The sequence below is a fragment of the Quercus robur genome, chromosome 7, assembly GCF_932294415.1.
Source record: "Quercus robur chromosome 7, dhQueRobu3.1, whole genome shotgun sequence".
Taxonomy (NCBI): Eukaryota; Viridiplantae; Streptophyta; class Magnoliopsida; order Fagales; family Fagaceae; genus Quercus; species Quercus robur.
The window spans coordinates 12337433-12365007 of NC_065540.1; the positions used below are offsets into that span (position 1 = coordinate 12337433).

The following is a 27575-nucleotide window of genomic DNA, read 5'->3' on the forward strand; positions in this document are numbered from 1 at the left end:
AAAACGTGCTCAGGTCTGTGTGGGAGTTTAGAAAAGATGAACTAGAGTTTTAGAAAAGATAAGAGGCAAAAGGATGAACTAGGATTTTGATTGAAGACATAAAGTGAGTATTTATAAGTTAAAATTAGGGTTTTCAAAGCTTTTTAATGGTCTTTAGATGTTTCCAAGGGTTTAGGGGCCGGCCCACATAAAAAAATAATGTTTTGGACCCTTAAAAATGAAGTTCCACTATCCAAAAAATGAGCGTGCGTATGTATATTTCGAGTGTGTGCACGCATACTTGATTCATGCGCACACATATCCTAATTCCTAACAGCTTTGATGGCCCGACTTCAATCGGTCATGTTGATTGATTGATTAATTGATTATATATTATAAAAGATAGATACATACATACATGGGACGCTATTAAATAATAGTTAAATAATAAATAAATAAATAAAAACATAATATACATGTATTTTAGTACATTATTAATACAAAATTTGGCGGACTAGACATGATCAGCAGAAGGCCAATGCCAACAAGCATTTGTATTCTTACAACGTAGAACAATCACTTAATCTTCGGAGAATTCCCTCATACATCTGTACCAGTATAATCCACATCCTTTATTTCCTCAACTACGATGCTATAGCTGACCCAACCTTTCCTGTTAAACCAAAAAAAAAAAAAAAAAAAAAAAAAAAAAAAACAGAAACAAATATTAAGTATGAGTAACAATAACATGAAAAATTATAATCACTAACAAAGTAATGAAAATACGCATATAATGGACAAGGAGGCTAATCCATACTCCTTCACACAAAGTAATATCATGGACATTGGGAAGATTCCCACACCATGATATTAAATTATTAGGACTAGATGAAAAGTAATAAATGAGATTTGGGAAAAGAGAAACGAATGCTAGCACAGCAGAAAGGTAGAAGAAGATATTAAGTAAATCTTTGAAATAATAATATATTTATAACCTGAAGCATCTGCATTAGTTTTGGATGCTGCTCCAAAAGCTGGCAAAGCTTATCCCGATCACTCAATAAAGACTGCCATGAATGAAGATTAACAATAATTAGGAAATTAACACTAATCACGTACCTTGAATTCTGACAGAGGTTACATACAAAAAATACCTGAATAGCTTCTGGAGATTTGAAGTACTCATGTAACGACATTCCTGGATCTTGTTGCTGCTGGATTCCAACATCCCCTTGCTGGTATAGAGCATGCTGTTGAGCATGTTCTAATTGTTGCTGTTGTTGTGCTTGTGAAAACTCTTGTTGAGATTGATAATAATTATTGAAGGAAGAAATTTGTGACTGTTGCAGCATCTGTAACGGATGCACTTGCATTTGAGTTTGATTTTGCATAGACACCCCTTGTTCTAACTGTTGTGAGGCTTGAATAGGTGGCCTAGGATGCTGTGGTGGATGTGGCAGACGTGTAAGCTGCGGGGGCTGCAGTGGCTGCAACTGAGCAATGGAATGAATTGATGGAATGGAAGACTGAGGGATATTGAGACTCTGCAAGATACTTTGTGGGTTCTCACCCAGCTGCTGATTTGGGGAACTTCCATAGAGATTCATGGGAATTGAACCCGGCCTATTGAAAGCCAAGGATGGCATCAAGGGAGGTAGTGGATAAGTTGTTCCCACACTTGTCTGATTGTATACTGAGGATTGGGATGTAGAAGTTTTAATGGACGTTAAATTGTAGGGGCTGGAAAATGGAGGTGGTGTAGGAGGAAGTGGTGGTGGCGGCCTTGCAGATCCACTGGGAGAAGAGATAGAAGTCCTGGAATACTTAGAATCTGGCATGGGAAGGGAAGACGTTGAACTGTAATCTGACTGAACCTGCAAAGAAGAAAAGAACCAATTACATAAATGAAGACAATATGGCAATGCTGCAGCAAAAACTGCAAACAAGTCTTATTTTCTCTTACTAGGAGCGCCACAGGAAGTGACTGCGGTACATCTGTTACAGGGTTAATAAATGGAGATGACTGACTTGGAACTGGATCAGAAGTCTGAGATATTACCGGCAAGATTGTTGGTGGAGGTGGCATTGGAGGTAAAGGTGGTTGGTTTGGCCGAAATCTCTGGTCATAAAGTCCCTGAGATCCTGTAGCTAGAGGTACATTAACAGCATGCTGTGGGCTGTTCTTTGGATAGGTATTTTGTGGGCCTATCCTAGACTCGCCTGGTAATTGTACAGATGACGCTGATGCACTATTGTAAACAGAGGCAGCAAACCCAGAACTACTTGCTGCTGCAGAATCAAATCCAATGGAGGTCTTCACTTGGAAAACATTGTTGGTCTCGTCAGACTGCTCAAAATACTTTTTATCTGAAGAGACACTGTGTTCTCGAGTCAATGGCATTCCAGGACGTGAAACTGAAGAAAACTCACTTTGGGTGTTTTCATCAACATTAGATGCTATTGGTGTACCCAAGTGAGAAAATTGGCTATTTTCATTAACATCACTCTCTGTCTCTTCAACAATAGAGTGGGGAGAACTCTGCTCAACTATGACAGGGTCAGGCTGCTGTAGATTATCATCTGGCTGAGGAAAGGGCAATTTGTCATCAGATTCAGACTCCTCTTCATCAAAAACTATATCAATTCCCTGAAGATCATCATCTAGCTCTGTTTTCAATTGCTTAGATTTGTTGAACTTCTCCACTTCTGTGCCATTTGCAGGAGCTATGTTCTTCGCTTGTGCTGCTGCCTCCCCAACAACTGTCGCCACAGGATTCTGCCGTTCCCTTTCTAAGGCCATAAACTTATCCACATGTATAGAGGGAGGCCTTCCACCAGTAGATCCCAATCGTGGCACAGCAATTACATTAGAATTACTAGAATTATCAATATTTCTTTCTCTTGCAACATAGTCATCAACATGCATAGAAGGCGGTCTGCTGGTATTTGGTTTCCGCCCCCTGAAGTTATCCCTGCGAGTAGAACCAGAAGGGGTATTAGAAGGACCCAGTCCCCGTGAATATGCACCCTGGGGAGTGACTTCAGCCGGTGAATTTTCTCCTCTAGCACGCTTACTTGTACCATCCACAGAAGACACTTTCCTCTTTCCAGAAATTGATGTCTGTGACAATCTATCATCAGGACATTCCCACAGGAATTTATCTCCAAGTACTCCTAGGTTAAGATAATCATCATCCTTTATGGCGCTGCCATTTGCCAGCCGATGTATCTTTGATGATATCAAAACATCATTCGGCAACAAAGGTACAACAATATCATCCACCTTAACCGAACCAGTAGGCTTCTGCAACAATGACAACAATGACTCTGTAGACTTTGTAACCTGTACAACAACGGTAAAGTCAGGTAATAAACAAGCAGTTGAGGGGGGGGGAAAAAGAACACTATAAAAACTAAATCTCAAATTATAGATACCTGATACAAAGTGGCATCCATGTCAGAAGTGGCTGCATGGTCATCAGCAGAGATCTTTGACCTCAATAGAGTAATCAATTCCTGTATGTAATTAATGTTCTCTTCAGAAAAGCCATCAGTTCCCGACATATCATCAGGAAGCCCAAAAAGGTATTTCAACGCAACACCACTGTCCAAGTACAAACCAACCAACAAGCACACTGTAAGTCTAGCTTCATTGTACAGAAAGATAACTATAATCAAAGATTACTCATATAATCTAGATATGAAGAAATTGTAGCAGTAACTAAAGTTAATATGTGATGAGGCCCATGTGCATACAGAAAACCAAGGGACAAAAATCTTAAAAAGTCACTTCAGGTCAGCAATTCTTCAGCCTTTCCAGTTATCGAAAAGAGTGAAAAGGCTAGTAAAAGAAAATGAAGTTGAAACTAAAATCAACAGCCAGTACCTAGATTAATACACTGAAAGAGGGGCATACAACCAATTGTTGATAAGCACTGCTTCAGTTTTATAAAGAGAGATACAAATCCAAACCAGTGAGACTATTTATACACCCTTCTATATCAGTTATTTTCACAAAAACAGTATTTCAGATACTTGATAACCTTAGTAAGTAATTTCCATATTGCAAAAAGGTTAAATACATAAACATGCGCACACAATAAGGAGTAACCTCTCAACGCAAAAACATCCCTTCCCACAATTTGAATCAAGACCAACCACATAAATGGCATCAGTAGGCTACATAACAGGCCCTCCTCCAACCCAAAATCCTCCCCTCCTGTTTGAACCTTTTTTTTTATTGGTAATTTACTCATGCACCCATTTGATTTTGAACCCACGACTTCACCCTCCACCCATTCTTATGAGAGAAGTAAGTGCCACTCAAGTTAGAGCTCATTGCCCTCCTAGTCCTACCGTTTAAACCTTGGACCTACTCCTTCCAATGGGAGAGACACAACTTGGCTACAAAGGCTGGGCCACACATATAATATTTTTTTGACAAGTATGCATAAAAAATTATTTTTGGACATTTCTGTTAGCAAGGGATCTCACTAATTTCGTTGGAAGACTAACAAGATCTAGTTCTTCATACATACTTGAGTTTGCGATTTAGCATCTTCTACCATTTTTTTAATAAGTAATAAACTTGGTTAGAAAGAGAAGAAACTTCAAGTACACAGGGAGTATGCAACAGGTTCTCAAAAATTACAAACTAAAATTCAATAAATCCAGAAAGAGAAGAAATAGGAACGCTGAAGAGCAGATATCCAATTAAAAGACCTCCCAGTAAAAAAAAATAAAAGCCTTTATTGCAATTCTGTTCATCACCATTGGATGTCCGATTGTTGCTTTATCTCCAATCGTCCTCAGAATGAAAATTGGAATAGAGCTCCAGATGAATCCACTTTTATTTCAACCAAATACTCCTCCCCAACAAAAATAAATAAATTAAAAAGGTCCACAACCTACTTCAGAATTTGCACCCAAACAATGTAAATACCAAGGACTAGAATTCTTTCACAACAGAACAATGTAGCAACAAAGAGATCAAGTACCTTAAAAAATTACATGGAAATAGAAGGAAAGGTACCTAAGACACCAAATCATATGCTTTCAAAATCTTACAATACTAGCCCTAAGAAGAAGTTCTCAAGCAATTAAATGCTACACAATAAAACATTACAATGCATTAGCCTATCTTGGTAACTTAAAACTGCACAAACCAAACCTTATGACAAGTAACCACTTGAAATTCTAGAAGTTTGGCTAGTGAAGTATACTTTCCACAGAATACCTTCACTAGATTGTAAGGAATCTTTATATAGACTATCATTAAGATCACTACCAAATACAAAAGAAGAAAGAAGGAAAGTAAAAAAGAGTTGAAGTTCCACATATACATAACTAAAATAATTTTCTGATGAATGCAAATGTAAGCAACAAAATGATGGCAAACATATCTAAACCTTATTTTCTATGTGAACTAGTCACTAACTAACCCGTGCAATGCACGGGAAAGATATTGGGTATGAAGATTTAACATTCTCAATTATTTAATAAATGTATGAAAGACAAATTTAAAAAACAAATTATTCAATATTTCATGATGAACCACAACAATAGCAAATATGTTAACCCATCCAACAACAAAACTACAACTCATAAGCTTAAATTATATCCAAACACAAACAAACAAACAAAAAGTCTCATATTAATAGAAAGAGAAACAAAACAAAAGGCTAAATGTAAATTAAAATTATAAAACATTAATAGTGGTCGTTGTAAACCACAAAACATATACACGGCTATTTACAAATAAAATCACTACTATCAAAAGAACAGTTAAAAGAGATAGCACTATTAATAAAATAAACAATCAATACTTAATATAAAATAATATAAATAATAAAATAAACAACCAATACTAAATAAAAAATAATATATATGATAAAATAAATAATGCAAAAGTTAACACTTGATGGACGTGTGGCAGAGGCATATAAAGTTGAATTTGAAAGCTTCACAGGCTTGGTCAGGCAAAGGCACACAAAACAAAATAAGGTTGAGAAGACAAAAGAACGAAAGGAAAAAAAAACAAAGCAAAAAGAAAGGAGCTTGAGCAAAAAAGAAAGAAAGGAGTCTTGGCGAAGAAGATGGAGGTGACAGCAGCTATCTGGTATTGACTTCCGTTTTTCTCTATGAGTTTTTTTGTGTGGATAATATTTAAATGATCTGAGTTTTGGGTTTTGGGGGAAGGAGATTGTAACGTGAGAATGTCAAAAGAATAATTCAAATGTTAAAATATTGAGGTTTGTATTGCTTTTATAGTGTTCATAGTGGGTGTTCTAAGGAAGGAGACGATTTTGAGGAAGAAGATGTCTGTTGGTGGGTATGGTGGGTTTTCAGATGTGATGCGATGATGCTTTGCTTTTGGCTTGCCGTGGGTCTGATTGAGGAGCTGGGAGGAGCTGTAAGAGAAGGCACAGTATTGTGAAAGGGAAAGCGTGAAAGGCAGAGTCGGGTTTTAAAAAATTCAATTACGTTTTTTTTTTTTTTTTTTAAATTATGCTGACGTGGAAATTTGTGGGAGCTTCGAAAGTTTCGGTTTTATATATAAATATAGATTATCTATACACAAAGCCACAAACACACACATCCACATAATGCATGACAAAAACTCACCTTTTCCCATCCATGCAAAAGTGCAAAGCACCCCAACACAATGCATCCACAGCCTCGATCACATTAGTTGACAAATCATCTTTTATATCAACTGATCTCAACAACTTCTTCCAGCAACTTAGCAAAGGGGGGCGCCTTCTCCACTCAAATTCACTAAAAAGATTATAATTCTCATCCCTTTCATGTCCTCTATCTGTTTCAAGTTCCTGATTAGTAGATTGGATACGAAAGGAAATAGCTGCCAGAGCACTCCGACCTTCATTGCAAGAACCTAATTCTCTAAAGGCTGTAAGACATGCAAGTAACTCTTTTCCAACTGGCAGAACCTGGATAACAAAGGAATTCTCAGTCACCATCAATTCAGCAGGTAGTTCTCTTTTGCTCACTATGCATAAAAAGTTATTCTCATTTATATAAAAGTGTGAAGTTGATACAAATCCTAAACAATTTTTTTTTTTTTTTAATAGAACCTAAACAATTAATTTTAAATTGACCTAATGTATGATAGGAAACGAACACCCAGTGACTGATTTTGATCTTTAACACAATTCATCAAAAGGCCATTCATTCATCTTCTCAGAAGTAGAAAAAATTGATAAGTACCAACACTAACTTTTTTGGTGAGTACCAACACTAACTTTTTCTTTTCTTTTTTTCTTTTTTTTTGTGATGAGTACCAACACTAAAACTTTTAAAGGAATTAACCACATACTTAGACATAAATGAACTTCATTTATATCAAAGAAACAAGTACCTACCAGACAAAACTTAAGGAGATAACATAAAATCAGTGAACAGTCTTCAGTACTCAAATTTCCACAATTATGCCTGGTAAACCATCAAAGAAATTTGAAATTTACAAGGTTAGGTTTCCCACATATAGGAAACGATGAATATAAATAATATATAGGAACATGTTATCTACTCACAAATTGAGTTTGCCAGGATATTGTCGTGGTGTTCTTGCATTACAAAGCAGCGAGAAGGACTTGAATACAGGGACACACCAACTAAGCAAAGTAAACCCATATTTAGCTGAATATTTACTATCTAGAATCTGTTTTGAATCCACATCAAAGGAATCAAAACACCTATCCAACACTTGTGTGAGCATCAGAACAGCACCTTCCTTTAACAATAGTGCCTGAAAAGAATGTTATTGTGAGTGAAATCCAATGCAGGTTTGTTGAAAAAAAAAATGCAAAGATGGTAAAAAAAATATAATGAGTGAAAAATAGAAAACCTTGCCACAGGGATGCTCCAATAAGCTAGCAAGAAAATCAAGTAATCTGTAAACCTGAAAAAGAGAAAAAAGAATTACATCCAAGTGTTTCAGAGTAGATAAACTCTGGACTGTAATAGTGACAGAAATGTTCACCTTGTAAGCATCTGTGTCTGATGGAGAAGATGACTCAGAAACACAATCACGAATCCATGATAATATGGGTTGCAGAAGTAAAGAAGCGTTGTCAGCATTTTGGCAAGCGATACGAATTATTAGAACTCGCAGCATGTCTTGAATGACCACCAATGCCTGTTTAAAAATAAGATCAGAGACACACAGGTAGCCCCATCCCAATCTTCCCTTATTAACAATGACAAAGAAGAAAGTGAGAACTAATCCAAGGGAATGACATACAGATATGGCATAATGTTGGATAATCTGGGCAAGTTTCTCAAGCTGAGGTGTTAATTGGCTAAGCAGCTTTTCAAGGTGTGCAGACTCCAGATACCAGTTGACCTGTCTCTCCTTCTGAGGTCCCAATAACGTCCCAATAGCTAATGTTCTAAAGGCACTCAACAAGGGCATTCCATTCTTCCAAAGCCAGATGCCTTCTTCAGGAAATAAATCATTCTAGCAATACAAAAGAGATTTAAGAAAGAAAAACTAGTCAACCATTGCAGTTCATGGATGTAAGTTAACATAATTTTATCAATGAAACAGGAAAAAACATATGAAACATAGCAGCTAATGACCAGATTCAGAATAGAAAACACCAAACATTCAAATTCATTTAGTCAACAAGACAACAATGTAAACAAACATTACTGGAAAAAAATCATTCCAAGATTTGCAGTACTGACAATCATAACATCAATGAAAGTCCTTGAGAATGGAAAACTTGCATACCAAAAGACACAGCAAACTGCAGGTTTCTTTTGGACCCAATGTCAGCAATGAGGCAGCATGAACACTAGCTAGCAGTGAATGGAAAAGGCCAGGAGTCCAGCCATATACCGGCCAACATGCAAGTGCTGACACAATAAGATGGCACACAGCTCCAAAACCAAGTGCCGAAACGGGATAAGGAGATGATAAGTCTGCTGCACAAGCAGCTAGCTTTGGACTGCAATGACAAAAGTTATCTCAATTATAAACAGACAACATCACCAAAGCTACCAATTGCAAACAGAAGGAAATTCCCAATTACCTTACTTCTCGATGCAATTGTAAAAGGGCATTCATTAGTTTTGTATTTCTATGCTGCTCCTTAGTTTCCTACAACAAAGGCAATGTAACAAACTCTATTCAAGCATAAATTTGATAATGGTGTATGTTGTAAAGGTCTTCATAATACAACAATCAAACAGAAGAAGACTGAAATGTATATAGGCCAAGCTAATTCTCATAAAGCCAGCCATATAGGCATTAAGCAGTCTTGAAGTATGTGTCCTAAAGAAACTATGGGACACTGCTTCCAGTAAACCTTTTTATTGATGATTAGTTACAACAATGGGGGAGGGGTGATTTGAGCCTTGGATGTCTCCATTGGAAACACTAGGAGGTAACGGTTGAGCTACGAGGTTCTTGCAACCTCTTACAGTAAACCCTTACAACAAAGAGTGATAACAGACCAACAAACAAAAATATAAAAAGAAAAAAAGATACAAGAAGAATTCATGTCAACAACTACTAGCTCTAAACAAGCATATTATTAATTACAAATACTCAAAAACTTTCTTCTTCTTCTTTTTTTTATAAGTAACGTAAAAATATTATTAATAATAAAAAAAGTGCCAAACCAAGTACATTGGAGATGTACTATGGGGGCACAAATCAAGAGCTAAAAATACAACGATCAAGAAAAACAGGAAAAGAAGAACAAGAAAAATGAGAAAAGACCACACTCCAATCATAGAGAGTGTGCAAAAAAAAAGACTTAATCTCTAGCAAAGAACATTCACAACCCTCAAAGCTTCTAGCATTCCTTTCACGCCAAATGCACTAGATCAAGCAATGAGGCACTAATCTCCAAACATCTATGTTATGATGTCGCGCAAACTTTCCTTGCCAAGACTCAAACTCAAGAACTGTATGAGGCATAACCCAGTGAATACTGAACAAGCAAAAAACCAAAGACCACAACTCCCAAGCTATGGGGCAAAGAAGTAGAAGATGATCCACAGACTCCCCACATCTCTTACACATATAGCACCAATCAAGCACCAGCACGCATCTTTTACAAAAGTTGTCTGCTGTTAAGAGACCTAAGGAAGCAAACCAAGCAGAGAAAGCTACCCATGGAGGACCTTCGATTGCCATATCATTCTCCAAGGGAAGGATACAAGAGTAGGAGGGTAGAAGGAACGATAATAACCTCTAATCTCAAAACCTCTACTCCTTGCTAGCTTCCAACAAACCTTATCTGGACCAAACCCCCGCACAGTCGAAGAATAGACCAACCCCATAAACCGATCAAAGGCTTCTTGTTTCCAATCTTGTGGTGGACAACGAAATTGCTCATTCTAGTGAAACCTCCCAGCAAACCAACCCATAACTTCAACCACCAAGGAATCCTTTGACCTACTAAGACAATAAAGCTCTGGAAAAGCCTCTTGGAAAGTACAATCCCCACACCACACATGCTTCCAAAAAATAGAAGAACTCATGTCAACAACTACTCATCCCAATCCAAGACATCCACCATACCACATGGTCTGGAAAAGAAAAAATGTCTACCACATAAGCTAAATATACTGACAACAGAGCTTACTTACCCACATCTCAAGAATAGTACTTGACACTTGACAGCTACTGACCAAGCAACACCTCTACTTCTCAGTAAAAGATTACAACAAATCAACTGGCCAGCATCTCAACAGGACTATAATGCCATCAGTCATCCATTTCTAGCAAAGATTGTTGCCCAAAAAAAATTTTCTAGCAGACATTGTAAGAAATTTACCTGGTTCTCTGAAGCAATCCCAAAGCTGAAACCCTAGAGAGTCTCAGATGAGAAAAGTTTAGCCCAAGTGTATGCATGTGGATTGTGGACTAAAGTTTGCTTGATGACTAGCTTTTTAAGGAATAATGTCATTAAAAAGCACAAAAAAAGGGGAGAAAAGATACAGAGAAGAAATTGACGAAAATCTGAAGAATCCAAGAACTCTAGCAAGTATGATGCAGAAAACGTAAGAGGCCAAAGTCCACTCATGTGAAGTCATCAAAAATAGAACTTTAGCTTCATTAAATGTAACTCATTCCTCTCAAAAAAAATGAGCATTCCTTTCTCCCCAAATACACCAAATTAAGCACAGTTTTCCATGCTTCACCATTCCTTCTCTTGCCATATTGTCCTTTCCAACAAAGATAATAAGTCCATCATGGAACTAGGCATCACCCACAAAACACCAAGCAAAGAAAATACTAGAGAGTAATGTTGGTAAAAGTGCAGGGCACATTCAAGCAAAAAGGTCTCCTGGAACCTAGGCCCAAATTGCAGGCACTTGCATGATTGAAGTGAAGTGCACAATTTTGAAAAATAATGTAATAATTTAGAAATTAACTATTAATGGACCATATAACAATCAAGTGATCAATTAATCATATAAAATTGAAATATAACATCTAATATAATTCTCATGCTATAAAAATATAAACAACCATTGTTTTTTTGCAGTGAGTTTACTATCGTAAACTTATTGTACTTTTCTTATCAATAAAGTTTTTATTACCTATCAAAAATATATATATAAACAACCATGATAGTCATGATCAAAATGAAGACATCATGTATGTTGATAAATCACAATATACCTAAAAGGCAAAGGCCGAAAAGCCCTAGAATGTTAAGCAGTGACTTTTATACCTAACAAAATCAATGCAATGCAATCCTAGAAATATATAATCATCATCCTCATTAAGCATAGGACCATTATCATTTCCATCACAAGATTTGTAACACTCATCATCTAATTCATCTAAATTATTAGTCTCACTTATGAGGAGTATCTCATGAACTAGAACTTGAACTTGTCACCTCCCTAGTGACCTCATTCTCGCTTGACAGCTTGAGTCTCCTTCAGTGAGGATGATTGGTATGTGAAGTGTGGTGCTGAATGGATTTTCACTTCCTAGAATTTGTAAAAGGATGGAGGGGTGGTTTAAGGTGTATGATATCATACCATAAAATTGACAATTGAATAACAAAACCATGGTGCATATCAACAACATTAAGATCTGACAGCTACATTTCACATTTGGTTTATCTTTTAAATATTATAAAAATAAAAATAAAAAAAGGGGCTCCAAAAAGCACCCCTAGGGCACACTTTTGCAAATGCATCTTGCTTTGGAGGCACAAAGCACTAAACTTCTGGCACTTTGCGCTTAAGCATACTTTTACCAACACTTGTAGAGCCCACAATTCCCAAACCACCGCACAATGAAGCAAGAGATGATCACTCTCCATGATTTTTAAACATATAACACCAATCCATAAGAATTAGACATTCCTCGACTGACTTATTGTGTTTCTAGGTGTCAGATTCACATAATCCTTAAATCTCAAGACACAGGGATAGCTTCATTATCAAATTGTTAAATATTTTTTAATCTAGTCTCCACCTTTAAGGCCAGAATGAAATGCAGTTTCTACTTAACATGGCTCTGAAATTATTTATCTCATAAAATTTAACTGTATCACAAGGTTGTACGTGTATACGGAATCACTAATCAATAAATTGTCAACGTACAAGGAATCTGTCCAACCTTTGATGGAGACTTTTGTGTTAGATGTCTCCAACAGTAGTAGTGTCATACAAAGATCCAGTACACCAAATCACTAGTCTCAAGTCCAGCACAGATGCTTCACATGTTTGAAGTGGCAATTGTCAAAAATTACCCCACAGAGATCCAGTAGCAGCGTTATACTGAATTTCCAAAATTTTCAAACAGATTGCTCTTGCATGCATTATAAAAAGTAATATGCTGATAATTGACTTTTTCAAAATATGAAAAGAATTAAAAAAATATATCAGAGACACTAATAAAAAAGTACTTCAAAATTTATAACAGCTCAAACATCTATAAGAGTTTCTCATTATGCTTCTTGCATCAAGCATAAGTTTTTGTTTTTCCTTTTTCCTTTTTTGGTAAGTGCAAAAATTTTCTTTTAAAACTTTGTTTGTTTCAGTGTAAAATATTTTACACATTTTACCATGTTTGTTTTTGTGGGTGGTTGGGGTTCTGATTTGGATATTTGGGTTTGTGGATTTTTTTTTTTTTTTTTGGCATTCTGATTTGGATTTCTGGGTGGTTGGTGTAATAGATTTGGTCAGATTTGTGCCAACTTGGTGGTGACTATGGTGGTTGGTGGTTGCTGAATTGTGTTTGCATTATCAAGTGTGGCTGGGTTTGAGGTGGTTGGGTTGTGTTTGCATTTTCAAGTGTTTAAGTCATCCAAACAATTGAAAAAACTTTCACTGAAAATATTTTACATGCAAATATTTTACTCCGAAACAAATGGAGCGTAATATGAAGGCTATTCTAACAAATTAGTACAAAATTAGGAGGCTAGATCTTCAAAGGCATACCTGTAATTTCTGCAAAAGGTTGATCAGCAATGCCAAAGAAGGAACCAAGAGATCAACTAAGCTCTGCTCACGGTTACGTTCTAATAGTAAATCTGAAGTAGAATTGCATTCTGTACCCTCATCAACAAGGTAATCTGTTCAAGAAAAAATAGGACAAATGTTTCAAACATGAGAAGAGAGGATGGTCATCAAACACAGGAGAAATTTTTTTATTGAAACCACAAAATGCATATGATAGTACAATGTCATCAGCCAGTTTAATTGTGAATAAATTTTTATTAGTGTCATTATCACATGAGGCTGGGAATTCTATTGTTGTGCTGGCATTAAACATAAGGTTGGTTTTTCTAGGCCACGTGGTTCCATGCCTGAAAGGATGAGTCTGCTAGGATTAGCATGTTAGAGAGCAATCATGGGCCTTCCCTAATCTGGGGGGAATCTAAAATTGCTCACTATTGTCGTGCTAGGACTATTTTTACCACTGTATTGGGCATATGCAAGGCCATGGAGAAGATGCCTGATATATATATATATATATATATATATATTATAAAAGGCCAATGAGCTCTAGCTCAAACAGCGCCTCCTCAGCGTAAAAGAAATGATGGAGGATAAGGTCATGGATATAAAACCCACTAGGTGTGTGTGTAAATTTACCAATAAAAAAAGGTAATTCGAAGGTTGGGAAAGTAGAAATATGAGGACCTGGGATTATTTCATTAATCAAGGAGATGAAGGAAACGGAGAACAGTCTTGACTGTTGCCAAGTAAAAGGCTTACCCAAATATCCGTAAGGGCTTAACAATTTCTTAACTTTTAGGCATAAGTCTTTAGAGATAGAACACCATTCTAGAATTCACTGAAGCATTTAACTTTTGGGCATAATTCTTTTCTAATTCTTTTAGGCTCTGCTTGGGAGGAGGGAATGGAATGAAATGAAAAGGAATGAAAAGAATCATTTTAGAATATTCTTCCCTTCCCTTGTTTAGGAGTTTTAATGGAGGGAATGGAAAACTCATTCCCTTATGTGGGAGTTTAAGTAGAAGGGAATGGAATGGGTAGGAGGGAACACTCATTCCTCTCTATTCCCTTAAAACCTCAAATTTTCATTCCCCCCGAAATTGAGAGAAATGAGAGGGAATGGAATTAGATTTAATGATTTTTTTACTAAAACTCCTAAAATACCCCTGTATATTCAATTCTTTATTTTAAAATAGGGGTCTAATAGTAATATTGTTATAAAATGATTACATTTCATTCCCTCCATGTTGCTCCCAAACAAGATTACTTACATCCATTCATTTTCATTCATTTCCATTCGTTTATTTTAAAACATCCAATCAAGGTTACTTAATTTCATTCAATTCCTTTCCCTTACTTAAATACATTCTATTCCTTTCCATTCTCTTATGATCATTCCATTCCCTTTCCTTTGTGGATTGGTGCATTATGTGCCGTCATTGTGGAGAGACGGTAGACCACTTACTTCTTCATTGTGAGATGGCGTATCAGTTATGGAGCTTTGTTTTTATAACTTTTGGCTTGTCTTGGGTTATTCCTAAATCGATTCCAGACTTGCTTTTTGGTTGGTGTAATTGGCTGGAGAAGCATTCGTCTCAGATTTGGAACTTAGCCCCATTGTGCATCCTATGGTGTATTTGGAATGAACGGAATAGGAGGACTTTTGAGGACTTGGATAGCTTCGGTGTTCAGATGCTTGCTTCTTTTAGTGGAACTCTTTTTTATTGGTCTTGGGCTTGAGGACTCACGTCTAGTGATTCCCTCCCTTCTTTTCTTTGCTCTCTTTCTCTTTTGTAATTTTTTCTTGTTTGGTTTTCTATTGTGTTTTTTTTTCTCTGTTTTCTTCTTTTTGTACTTTCTGGGTTTGCTCTATGTTCTTCATGCAGAGAGTAGACTTTCATATATATATCATTCTTACTTATCAAAAAAAAAAGTGCTCACCACCATAAGCATGAATTAATTAATAAAATTTAAATTTCTAATAATTAGAAAGGACAGAAATATATTTCAGGGACTTGACAGGAGATAGAGAAAATGCCAACTTAGAAAAGATATTAGAATAGCTACGTCTAATGTGCCTGAGCTTTTGGGTGTGACGTTCTTTAAGGATTAATTGAATAGTGTATCAAGAATTGTCAATAAATTACCCAGTTAACTATTATTGTACTTATATTCTGGTGTATGTCCACAAGTTGTCATGCACACACATCATCCCATATGAGCAACCCTCCCCCCCACCCCCTCCCTCTTTTTTATTCAGTAAGTATCCATATGAGCAAAACAAATAAATACTAACTTACCATAATTGTTTGAGGACCTCTCAAGCATGAACCTGCAGCTAACCAGAACTGCGTAGATAACTGCTATGGCACCTTCATCATACAGAACAGCAGCTACGGTCTATATTGAAAGAACTAAAATGAGCCAAGTCAAAATTTTACAATTTATATAAAAAATCAGATATAAACAATTACATACTGAGTTCTCAGAAATAAATGCCAAAATTCGAAACGCTGTCGTCAACTGTGCCACGGAAGAATCCCGAAGGGTAACACCATCAAAGGACTTGTCAGAAATAAATTTTCCGAGAGTCTCCATAACATTGATATCAGAACCACTGGAAGATTCTCCAACGGCATTCTCACCATCTGTCAGATCTGACACAAGGATGTTGGTTGAAGTCAAGTGGGCATCTCCTCCAGAAGCCAACACAGCAGCATACCGTAGAAGACCAGTAGCCCCATTTTTATGATAAACTACACCAGCATCTATCCATTCCACCAGCCGTGTAGGAGCATCTTTTCTATTGGAGCCTGGAGAAGAGGAAAGTAGAGCCCTATGGATTTCTAAAGCATGTCCAATCCAAGAAGAAAGAGTAGATGCTGTTGAATCAGTAACAATAACTTCAAGAATCTCAGCCGCTGAGTGAGATATTGCAAGATCTAGCGGTGAAACACCTGAAAATTCCAAAATTATATCCAAGTAAGTATGCAATTACTAAGCAGAAATGTAAGAAACATACATATATTTCAAAGGGCAAAGTACCAGTAAGGCCTACTTTTCTCTATATAAATTTTATGGGGAACAATCCAAAGAGCTCTAGCTCAAACCGCACTTCCTTTCCCCCATATGACAGGGTGGAAGATAAGGTCATGGTTGAAAATGCATTGGGTGTGTGTGAACTTACCAATAAAAAAAATGATAACAAGTTTAGCCTTTCCCAGTTTGTAGGCCCATGAGAAACGCTAAGTTGTTAAAAATGTATGCTCATCAAAATGAATAAATTTTCTGTGGAACAAGTTCGAACATCCCAAGGCAAAGCATTCTATAACAGAATTGTTCTTGTCATTTAATTTTTAATGCCCTGTAATTACCCATTTTAATTTCAACCCTTAAACCAGACATTAAACAATTACTCAAACATATTGAAAAAGAAAAAGTGACTGATTGACCAAAAGTAAATTGTCAAAAACCATCATAGAGAATATATCCAAAAGAACCCTCATTAGATAATGATGCATGTAACAACTTATCAAAAAATCGATACTTGTTAATTCACTTCATTTTTACGATCCCAGTAAACCTATTGTACATCTTTAATATATAAAATCCATTTATTAGATGTAGCTGTTCTAAAGATGCTTACTGAGTTTACCCTCATCCAACAGAATTTAGTTTTTGATAAAGTAATGCAATAATAATTAATACTGCATACTTTAACCTTAATAAGCGCATTTTTACATACTTATTCCCTAGAGTTATTTATTTTTAGTTTTGGTTTGGGGTTAACAAATTAACGTCCAAACAGGAATTATACCCAATCAAAAATGAGGCTTGGTATAGAACACTATATCATAGAGTGGTTGAACTTCCTTGGAAAGAAAAAAATTTCAGAAATAATTTGCCCAGAAACTTATTGTAGGAAGTATCAGCCCTTTCTAGAGAAAAGTATGTCTTATTTATACTTTTTCCTATCAACCACAGAGTAATTGTACTACCACTGATCTTGGCATCTGGCTCTGAGTCCTTGACAAAGTGTAATGCTTCAATTAAAACTGAAACAGCCTACAAAAAATATGATTAAAAACTGTTACAGAATGTTACTGAAGCAAGCAGCCATCCACCATGAAGCTACATATTAGAAGAGTTTAGAAACAAAAAAAAAAAAAAAAAAAGGATTAAATGCAATTGAACAGAGAAAGTTATAATAACTTTCAAGTCATTCTATACTATTTATATTGATAAAATTCACTAGAGATAACAGGGTTAGCACTAACATCTTATCCTAGTAAATTAAGACTAAATCTACAAACAGCTTTAAATTAAGATTCCACCTTGGCTGTGTTAAAGCCACAAAGGTGTCATAGTAATAGGCCTGGATACAAAGCCCATCTAGATGCCAAATTGCTGAGTATAACATTTTGCTAGCCCTAAAAATAATACAAAACAAATAAAACTAAACTATATAATATGATGTGTTAAAACGGCTGCATATTTTAGAAAATATATTTAATTTCTGGCTTTTTTTTTTGGGAGGGAGGGTAGTATCAGGCAAATCAATCACAATAATAATAATAAAACCCCTGAAAATATCATATTAAAACATATTAGTTCATGTCTTGTAATGTGGCGACAGCATCAATGGAACTAAAAAAAAACTTTTAAATCCCACATTAAATTTTGCTAGAAATAGCGCACTCATCTCTACCTCCGGAAAATATCCAAGAGCCAACAGAGCCTGGTGACCACAATCAGACCTGCAAATTGTTTAGACTTGAGTAAAACTGGTAAAGTGGCATTAAAAGTCCAATTTTAGAAAATAAGGCAATTTAGTTCTACCTAGACAGACCACAAAGTTCCCACAATACCCATAAAAATTCTTCAGAGTGTGGAGTTGATGTAAGCAAACGATCTATGGCATTAACCTGCACCATAGCATATTAAAACAACTATGTTTAGCAACAATCCTGAAATGGAATTGGAAAAGACAAGAAACAGGAATAAACAGTTGCAGATTTGACTAAGAAAGGGAACTAACCACCCTCAAATGCACCCCTACAATCATGCCAACTTCCTGCAGACTGCAAAAGAAACCCTTCGATATTAAAATGGATGCATACCGAAGGGGAAGAAATTCTTCCTTATTTACATCATCACCACCCCTTAGAGCATGAATTATTGTAGCTGAAAGTTCAGGGTGATTTAGTAGGAATATTAAGCCTGAAAAGAAAACATGCAATGAGAAATGAGTATCACAATGATCTGTGGATCTGATCTTTAAAAAATAACAAGTTACATTAACAAACCTGAGCGACAAAAAAGAAGTGAAAAAATTAAGGCCTCAATTGACGATGCAATATCAACAAATACGTCCATAGTACGTCCAACTTCTGAACGCAATATTGATGATGACAACAGTGCAGCTGACAACGGAAGAAATCCCCTCTCCTGAAACCAAAAAAAAAAAAAGTTGAATATTTATGTGGCTAGGAATTTATCAATGGCTCTGCAAATATATAATTGATTGCACGGCAGAATACCAATCACAGCTCAGAGGAAAAGAAGTTTGATTCATTAATTACTGATGATGATGATGATGACATGAATAATAATAATTTTGTTGTTAGTAAGGGGTCCAGAAGCACAAGGTTATTTTACTAGTTGGTGTCGATAAACTGAAGTAGCATAATATATCAATAACAATAACTGAAGTAGAACTGACAGAAGCATCTGGTCAAGTCCTGTTCATTCATGATCAATGGCCAAGACTGCTGTTGTGACGCCTTTGGATTGATGGGGTAACAATAGCCAAAGCAGATTGGCCCCTCCACAGTGACTAAAAGTTGAAACATTATTAATCTTATTCTATGCAACAAAGCAGTTGAAAAGGTTGGAGCAATGCTTTTCCCAGAGCACCACAATTCTCTTGGAGTTTCTAATTCTCTTTTTTTAACATAGCTTCCTTCATTTCATTCATATATATATATATATATATATATATTTGCAATTGATGTTTTCTTTTTCTTGAGTTTGATGCCAGCCATTACACTTCTATAATTATACTTAGAAAATGTCATTACCACTAATTAAGGTTGCAAGGAGGCAACCCCCATAAATTCATCACCAAATCAGTTCACAAAGGGACACATGTAAGGCTGACCTTTCAAAAATTCTGCCTAACACAAGTATTTCATCAAATTCAAAAATCAAAACTGTTTAATACAAAATGACTTCATTACCAACTCCAAATAAGCTCCACATTTATTTCCTAACAAAAGTAATGAAGTAATGGCCTTACCCTCCATCTCTTGTTTATGGGGGGAAACAGATGCCATTTTGTACAAAGACCATTGTTGATGATAATCATTTTTTTTGATAGATAATAAGAGTTTTATTGATGAAAAAGAACAATGTGTTTACGATTGTAAACTCACTGCCCTTGAAACAAATACAATCAAATCATTAGAAAAGACTAATAGAGATAAGGAAATCAGACAAGGAACTACAATGCGTAAGACCCCAAATACGAGACCACTCAAACAAAGTCCTAGCAAGCAAGGTCTTCAACAAATCTATAGGTCTCTCAATGTCCTCAAAAGTTCGGGCATTGCGTTCCTTCCAAACTAACCACATAAGGCATGCTGGTACCATATTCCAAACCTTTGAAGAGTAAGTTCCCAACCAATTCCTCCAAGCAAAAAGAAGAGAAACAATAGTATCCGGCATCACCCACTGAACCCCAAACATAATAAGGACCTCACCCCACAAAGCAGATGCAAACTTACAATGAAGCAAAAGGTGATTCACAGTTTCCTCATCACACCTACATAGACAACACCAATTAACAAGGGGCAAGTTCTTCTTAACAAGGTTATCTATTGTAAGAATCCCACCCCTAGCAGCAGTCCATAAAAAGAAAGATACCCTTTTAGGTACCTTTACACACCAAATGCTCTGCCAAGGTACCTTTTCCTCATCCATTGTTGATGATAATCATTACTTATTGAACATATTAATGACAGTCTCGTTCCAGAAGAAACTAAGAATGTTGTTGATCTAGCAATGTATTCTGTAATACATGTGTGTAAGTTTCATCAGCACTTCACCATAACAAGCAAAAATAGATCTGGTAAATATATTTACCCAAAATAAAAAACCAAGACCCCCCCCCCCCCCCCAACAACCTAAAACCAGGTAGTAAGGCTAGTTTTCCTGTAATTGGTTTTTACTTTCAATAGCCATCAAAGTCTAGGTTCAAACCCTAGCTTTCAAGGGCTACAAAAGACATAAGAATTAATATGGCAAAGGATTTGACATATAGCCATCTTTGCAAAATACAAAGCATTTGAGGGGTTAAAGCTTCACAGAGGGCCTCCTTTTTTAGTTTGGACAGCAGTATGAGGGAGGAATCTTACTTTTGAAAACCTTATCAAGAGAGGTTATACGATTGTGGGTTGGTGTTGTATGTGCCGGTGTAGTGGGGAGACGGTAGATCATCTATTGATACACTACACTGATACAATGGATTTATGGAGCTTTGTTTTTAGACTATTTGGAATTCAATGGGTTTTACCAGAAAAGGTCATCGATCTTATGTTTGGTTGGAAAAACTGATTTGGAAAGCATTTGTCAGATATTGGGAATATTATTCCATTATATTTGATGTGGACTATATGGAGGGAACGGAATTAATGAACTTTTGAGGATATGGAAAGTGCGAGGGCTCAGTTGTTAGCAACTTTCAATAGTTTTTAATATGAGCGTCTCACGCTAGGGGCTTCATGACTAGCCATTCTATTGTATCGCTTAAAGAGTCGTTGTCATTCTGTATATAATCCGTTCTTGATGTTATTTTTTACGCTGCTTTATGTTCTCCTACATGAAGTAGTCTCTCTTTGATAATATTAATCTTACTTATCAAAAAAAAAAAAAAAAAGGTATAAACGCAGAGGTGCCATTCCCCATAATGATACCTCAAACACAAACTCATCAAGAACAAACTAGTTGACAGATTTCCCACGAAAAACAAAAGACATCTTCATATCTATTGATATAATCACATGAAGCCTCAGCCAAAAATATTTCCTTTACAAGGAGTAAAATAACTGCAAGCTGTTAATAAATGTGATTGACGCTTACTTTAATGCGCAATGGTTAAACACCTCAGACTATACCAATATGTCAACATCTGTGCCTCTAACATAGCTGAAAATTGAAATGGTATTGTTGCCTATAGTTATTTAAATATCCATTCCAATAAACCCTATAGCACATGACTTTACTCCCAATTCTCTCTTAAAAAATAAAAAGATGAAACTTATCAATGGCAGTTTGAGATTAAAGATGAAGTGTTTGAGATTTGACACAGCAGTAGATTAGGTTATAATCAAATCCTCAGTGAAGATGGGTATTGCCACATAATAATAAATTTTACAGTGTATTTTTTTTTTAAACCATACCACTCCAATAATGACAGCAGGAACCACAAGCAAAAACAGAGCAAAATGATTTTACCCCACATATCTACATACATACACATTTAAATACACTCTATCATGCATATATATACATAAATACATGCACTAATACATATATACATACATAAATATACCCAAATCTGGTTGAGAATGATACAGATACAATATACCGACATACCTTAAGAAGTTCCAGCAAATGCAAGTCAATATCCCAATTTGAAAAACAACAATTTGATGAAGCAATCAAGCTACTGGTTGCTTTATATGACAATAATCCTTCTGTTTGGCCAAGAATCAATGATCTGCTTGCACAGGCCACTGGAGAAGGATCTTCAATTGGACCACGCGAATTTATCAACTTCTGCATTAACACTTGTCAACAAACATTAACTAAGAATTAAAATTGCAAAACTGCGACATTTCCATATGCAAAAGTACTAGCTATACATGTCTCACATACTAAAAGAAACAAATACAATACACTATTCCAACTGACCAGGAGCCTCTTAAGTTGAGATTTAGCACTGATAAGCATGTTTAAGGTCACACTGGTAACCCTAGTGACAGAAGAGAGGCCTCCCAAAACAGACAGAACTGCACACTGGAAAAGAATGAAATTACCACAAGAAACCTATAAACTAGATCTGAAGACAGAGAGGCAAATACACAAGAGTACACAAAACTCAAAGGATACCTCATATCTTGAAGCAACTTCATAAAATCTTAGGCGGTGGAGGACATGAGTTGCAAGAGAACCAACATCATGACGTGGTTTTTGTAATAACAACTTCAACAGTTGACTATAACCTTCACTAATACCAGAAGGGACATTTTCATCTTCACGAGGCCACCAACCAAAAAATCCCTCACACCCAATTGAATACCGAGTAGCCTGCTCAATAACTCCAAGTAGCAGCAATGTGATGGCAGTAGAATTCTGCTTGTCATGGCAAAAAAGGTGTGCAAGCTGCTCCATTCCCCCACTATTGACAAAGTGAAAGCAGCTCTCTCTACTAGAGCACAGGAAGAGAGCCACGCTCAACCCCAGAATAACATTTTTTTCCTGAAATTCAAGATGAGATCAGAAGAGAGAGGATTATATATCATGTTTAGGAAGAGAGGGGGGAGACTCTCTCTCTGGTATAATACATGAGTGAAGAAGATTGTACTTAAATCACCTGTGAAAGCTGTTGGTGTCCAAAACTTGAGGAGTTCTTGCTAAACTCAAAGTACTGGCTAAACAAATCAACCAACTCCTTGGAATTAACCAGATCAGCCTCATAATCAAGAAAAGTGCATCCTGCCAACGAGTCAGCAGATCCACTCCCTGATTCATGTTGAAGTACTTTAAAGAGCTCAAGAAGCTCTTCTCTGGCCTCACTGATGACACCATGCAGTTCCTCACATTCTTTTGACTTGCCTCGTGTAAGATTTTTCTGACTGTTTCCGGCATAACATAAGTCACGGGTAACATATGAAGAGGCTGCTGAAACCACAATACTTACAGTTTTATCCACTGCATCCCCAAGTTTCGACAAATCTAAAATCTTCAACAACATCTGTAAGAACTGCTTAACCTCAACAGATATATCTGATACAACAACTGGAAGGGATAACGCATTCAGAGAGAATATAGAATCCTCGATTGTCAGGTTAGTTGAGTGCAATGCCAGAGGGAGATCTTCAAGCTTTCCCTCAGCAGAACTAACTAAATTTCTCAGCGAGTTATCATCAAATTCAATGTTGAACTGCCCCAAATCCTCTGCCGTGTTTCCATATATGATTAAACTTAGACTACGGTAGCTGCCCCTTACAACCAGATGATTAGTTACAACAGCCTGCATGAAGTGAAAAATTCTTAAATGCAATTAAATCCACCAAAATGCAAGACATGCTAAACAACAATAGAAACGAATCAAAATTATAAAATACAAAATCCTAGATAAACAGAGGTGATAATCCATCTAAACAAATGCCTAAACTGACCCCTAATTAAGATAAGCCACAAAGACTAATCCACAAGAAATTAATTCTCACAAGGACTAGGAACTTTATCACAACTACACCTTTGAGGAGTTCTAAATAATCTGTTGATCAACAACTCTTTCAACAACAGTGGTGTGTGTATATACATACATACATACATGCATACATACATACATACATACATATATCAACACAACACATGTTCATTGGAAACAACTACACCATTAAAAATAAAGTAGTTCTTCCAAGATGACTTTATAAGCATTACATATCTGCACAAAAATCATATTTAGGAGAAAACATATAGTAAAAATTATCAAAAGAAATTCAACTCAAACAATCTCCATCTAGTTTTTATATTATAAAAGAATTCTAAATTCTCACCTGGTAGTAGATATTTAAACTTCAGTTACATTCCACATATAAAGTACAAAATCAAGAAAAAAGAGACTTTGCATTAAGTCCAAACTCCTAACCAGTTAATCCTTAGTCCTCAAAAACTGAACTCCTCCAAAAAGAAATGGATAAATTCATCTTTCCAATACCCAAAGAAAATTTCAACATATAATAAGAAGCCACAAATGCATAACAAACTGACCCAACAGCCCAAAGTCGTAATATAACTGTAAGAGGAAAATGTAATGGACGCAAAAACTCTATTTTACTATCCCAAGCCCACCAAACGCAGTGTTATCCATGGATAAGGTTTGCTTGACCCTTTTTGTCGACCGGAAAAACAATCAAACCTTCTAATGACCTTGATGAGCAAATTGGCTATGAATTTTCAAAAATCAGGTTGATCATCTTTATCTTGTTTAATAGTAGAAACATATACTGGAGATACAGTTGCCTGTTATTCATTTCATCAAAAGACACAGTTGTAAATCTACATTTTAATTTTAAAGAAGGGGAGCAAGCAAAGGAGGTCCCAGAACACACACTAGCACATACATGCACATGAATCCTCCCACTTATTTCACATTTCTCTTAACCCCCAATAAGCCCCCAATCTGCTCCACTTGCCCATCATAAATTCCATGTTCACACACCTTTAGCTCCAGCCAAATTTCCTCAGGAGTCGGCCACTGAATCCATCATTCCATCCAATCAACAGTAACCAGGAGCAGTAGCTCAAAACAAAGACTTTCTACACCAGATGCCCCTACATCCTCTACCACCAGCGCTCTCTCCCACCCTCCAGCATTCTGATTTCACTAAAATTTTCAAGATATTCTTAGATCCTCAAGGTCAACAATAAAATTCCTGTCATACTTTTCTAACAGAAGGATCGCTACTGTTTCCAAATTTCCCCCAAAAATAAGTCTGTACTCTTAGGCAGTTCCTATATTATTGCATTAAAGCAATCTCCTAAACTTTTCCTAAAAGTGACCCAACGAATCAAACCCTATACATGCATGAGTTAAAAAGAAGAACACATCACATAGAGTAAAATAACATTATATATGAGATGAAATTCAACAAAAGTTTACTAAAATCAGCAGGCACTGTCATGAAGTTTCTAAATAGACAAATGAAGCAGCAAATTATCGACATCAGTCAGATTACCTCTACTTCTAGCACATTAGATGAAGAATGAGAATAAAGAAAAGGCAGGCAGAGACGCCTAAACCTTGTTTCCCCCTCACATTTAACAAATACTTCCAAAGCAAATGAAGGTGGTGAAGTAGCCCTGCAAAAGGTAGAAGAAAGTTAGATGGTCAATACTTACAAAATCTCTATTGTGCATCATAGAAGATGGCCAACTTCTATCTAACACGACTAGAATTTCTTTCTTTTTTTGGTTTGGCAAGTATATAAAACTAGAATTTCACAATCTAACAATTCATTTTATATATATATATATATATATATATATAAAAACAAGAATTTCTCAATCTAACAAGTCATTATACATCATAGTATAATAAAACATTGCAAAACTTAGGTAAAAATACTTAAGTGATGTACCTTAGGTTCCCAAATTAAACTTAACAATGTGGCTGCAATAATACATTAGCCACACGGTCAAATTTAACTATTGTTAGGGGAAGACAAGGGCAAATCCAGGGGGGTCAAGGGGGGCAATTGACCCCCCTGGCCCACCCAAAAGAAACTTTAGCTGTTACTGATTAGTTACTATAACCCCCTTAGGCAATGGCTGTTTTAACAAAAGTTGCTTTTCCTTGCTATTGTTTGTTTATTTTGGATTGCTAGCCCTCTGACCAGGCAGCAAGGAGGCAGCATTTTGGAACTGCAAATGGCAGTGCTACAATTGCATTTTTATTGCAGCTTTTTTGGTTCTTGTAAGACCTGAAAATTGTAGCTTTTTTGCCACGAGTTGGAGGACTGAAAATGTTCATAGTATAGTTTTAGTTATTACATTTTAAACATTTTATGAGTCTACATTAACCAAAATAACAGAAATTTAATTAAACTTTATTCGGTATTTATCTAACTAGTAAAATCATTTCTATCTAACTAGTGAAAAAAAATTGAACAACGAATTATTTATGTGATAGATATCCTAACAAATACACACAATATAATCAATATGCTATATTTTGTGGGTTTTCTTATGTTAAAATATCACATAGTGTTCAAATGAATGGTTTTTAATTTTTCAAATTGATCTCAAATACTATATACATTTACATGCACATGTATAATGACGTTTGTCATATAACTAATATTCTTGGTTAGTCTTGCACTAGGTTCTTGATCCTAGTCTTATGTATTGTCTCTCACTACACACAAATTCGGCACGTTTTCTTCATTTTAACAAAATTATTCACAAGTTCAACTGATTACAAACAATAGAGGTTAAAAGCTCACAACGTACCCGAGAAGAGTTACAGCTTGAGAGGCCGAAGAAGCGTTTTGTTCGAGAAACTCGCAGGCAGTGATTACAATGGGTTCAGAAAATAATACCTGAATAATATTAACAACAACAACATTGCATTACCCACAAAAACTTGCATTATTAGCAAACTAAATATGCTAAATCATAACCTAAACTTGCCCTAAAATTGAAATTTGAAGAAAGAGAGCTTAGTTTACACAAAATTTAGTAACAAAAATAACAAATTCGAAGATGGAGACATTGAATTGTAAATTTGACAATGTGTGAGAAGCTAAACAAAACGAAATTCACAGAGAGAGAAAGAGGGAGAGAGGGTTGTACCTCGTCGACGTACTCGTCGAGATGGGGATGATTGAAGGTCTGGGAGAACAAGACGTAGGGTTCGGGTCGACCCATTTGGGTATTGCGGATCTTGCAAATGGGTTCGCCCAGTGAAGACTGAGTTTGAGTCCGAGTCACTAGGATTTTGAATTTCTAGGGTTTTGGGTGTTTCAGAATTTAATAGTTATTGGGTTTTTAGTCACCGACCAGGAACACGAAGAAGTGAGCGAAGGTTGTGTACTTGTGTTGTGTAATTTGTGCTGTGTTGTGTTATGTTAGTAAAATAAAAATATGAATAAAAAAAAATTATGATTTTTTTTTTTTTTTTGGCAAATTTGTAAGCAGCACATTGCTTTCATAAGCTTATTTTACGATTTTTTTTTTTTTTAATGTATAACTCGATTTTTACACAATTGAGTTTCATACAACAGGAAAATTACATAAAATTTGAGTTTTCAAAAGTTGAGTTCCAAGTGCGATAAATGTCACAT

At 35.9% G+C, this 27575-nt stretch overlaps 1 protein-coding gene across 3 annotated transcripts; it reads right to left on the minus strand.

The window, feature by feature from the left end:
* Window positions 1–413: 413 nt before the first annotated feature.
* LOC126692276 (protein virilizer homolog) lies at window positions 414–27328 on the minus strand. 3 transcript variants are annotated; one of them, XM_050387818.1, is made up of 28 exons: window positions 27085–27328; window positions 26743–26831; window positions 25470–25593; window positions 23096–23755; window positions 22612–22980; window positions 22414–22518; window positions 22096–22278; window positions 18747–18888; window positions 18479–18660; window positions 18280–18365; window positions 18149–18197; window positions 17442–17505; window positions 15919–16397; window positions 15741–15840; window positions 13420–13553; window positions 9036–9103; window positions 8735–8951; window positions 8243–8458; window positions 7982–8137; window positions 7847–7900; window positions 7533–7747; window positions 7362–7431; window positions 6604–6929; window positions 3415–3583; window positions 1943–3322; window positions 1134–1853; window positions 975–1046; window positions 414–652 (listed from the first exon to the last, which is right to left on the minus strand). In XM_050387818.1, the coding sequence occupies exons 1-28, from the start codon at window positions 27157–27159 to the stop codon at window positions 632–634; spliced, it is 6525 nt and encodes a 2174-aa protein (XP_050243775.1). In that variant the 5' UTR covers window positions 27160–27328; the 3' UTR covers window positions 414–631. The 3 variants fall into 3 exon arrangements, with proteins under 3 accessions (XP_050243775.1, XP_050243774.1, XP_050243776.1); XM_050387817.1 differs by having other exon boundaries at window positions 17439–17505; XM_050387819.1 differs by having other exon boundaries at window positions 2039–3322; window positions 17439–17505; window positions 27085–27327.
* Between the last annotated feature and the right edge of the window lie 247 nt (window positions 27329–27575).

Coding starts and splice junctions, on each gene's coding strand:
- LOC126692276 (XM_050387817.1), bottom strand. CDS start 27,159: ATGGGTCGACCCGAACCCTACGTCTTGTTCTCCCAGACCTTCAATCAT. Junction 22,519..22,611: donor AAGTTGCTTCAAGATATGAG/GTATCCTTTGAG, acceptor ATTCTTTTCCAG/TGTGCAGTTCTGTCTGTTTT. Junction 18,661..18,746: donor ACTTCTTTTTTGTCGCTCAG/GTTTGTTAATGT, acceptor TTTTCTTTTCAG/GCTTAATATTCCTACTAAAT.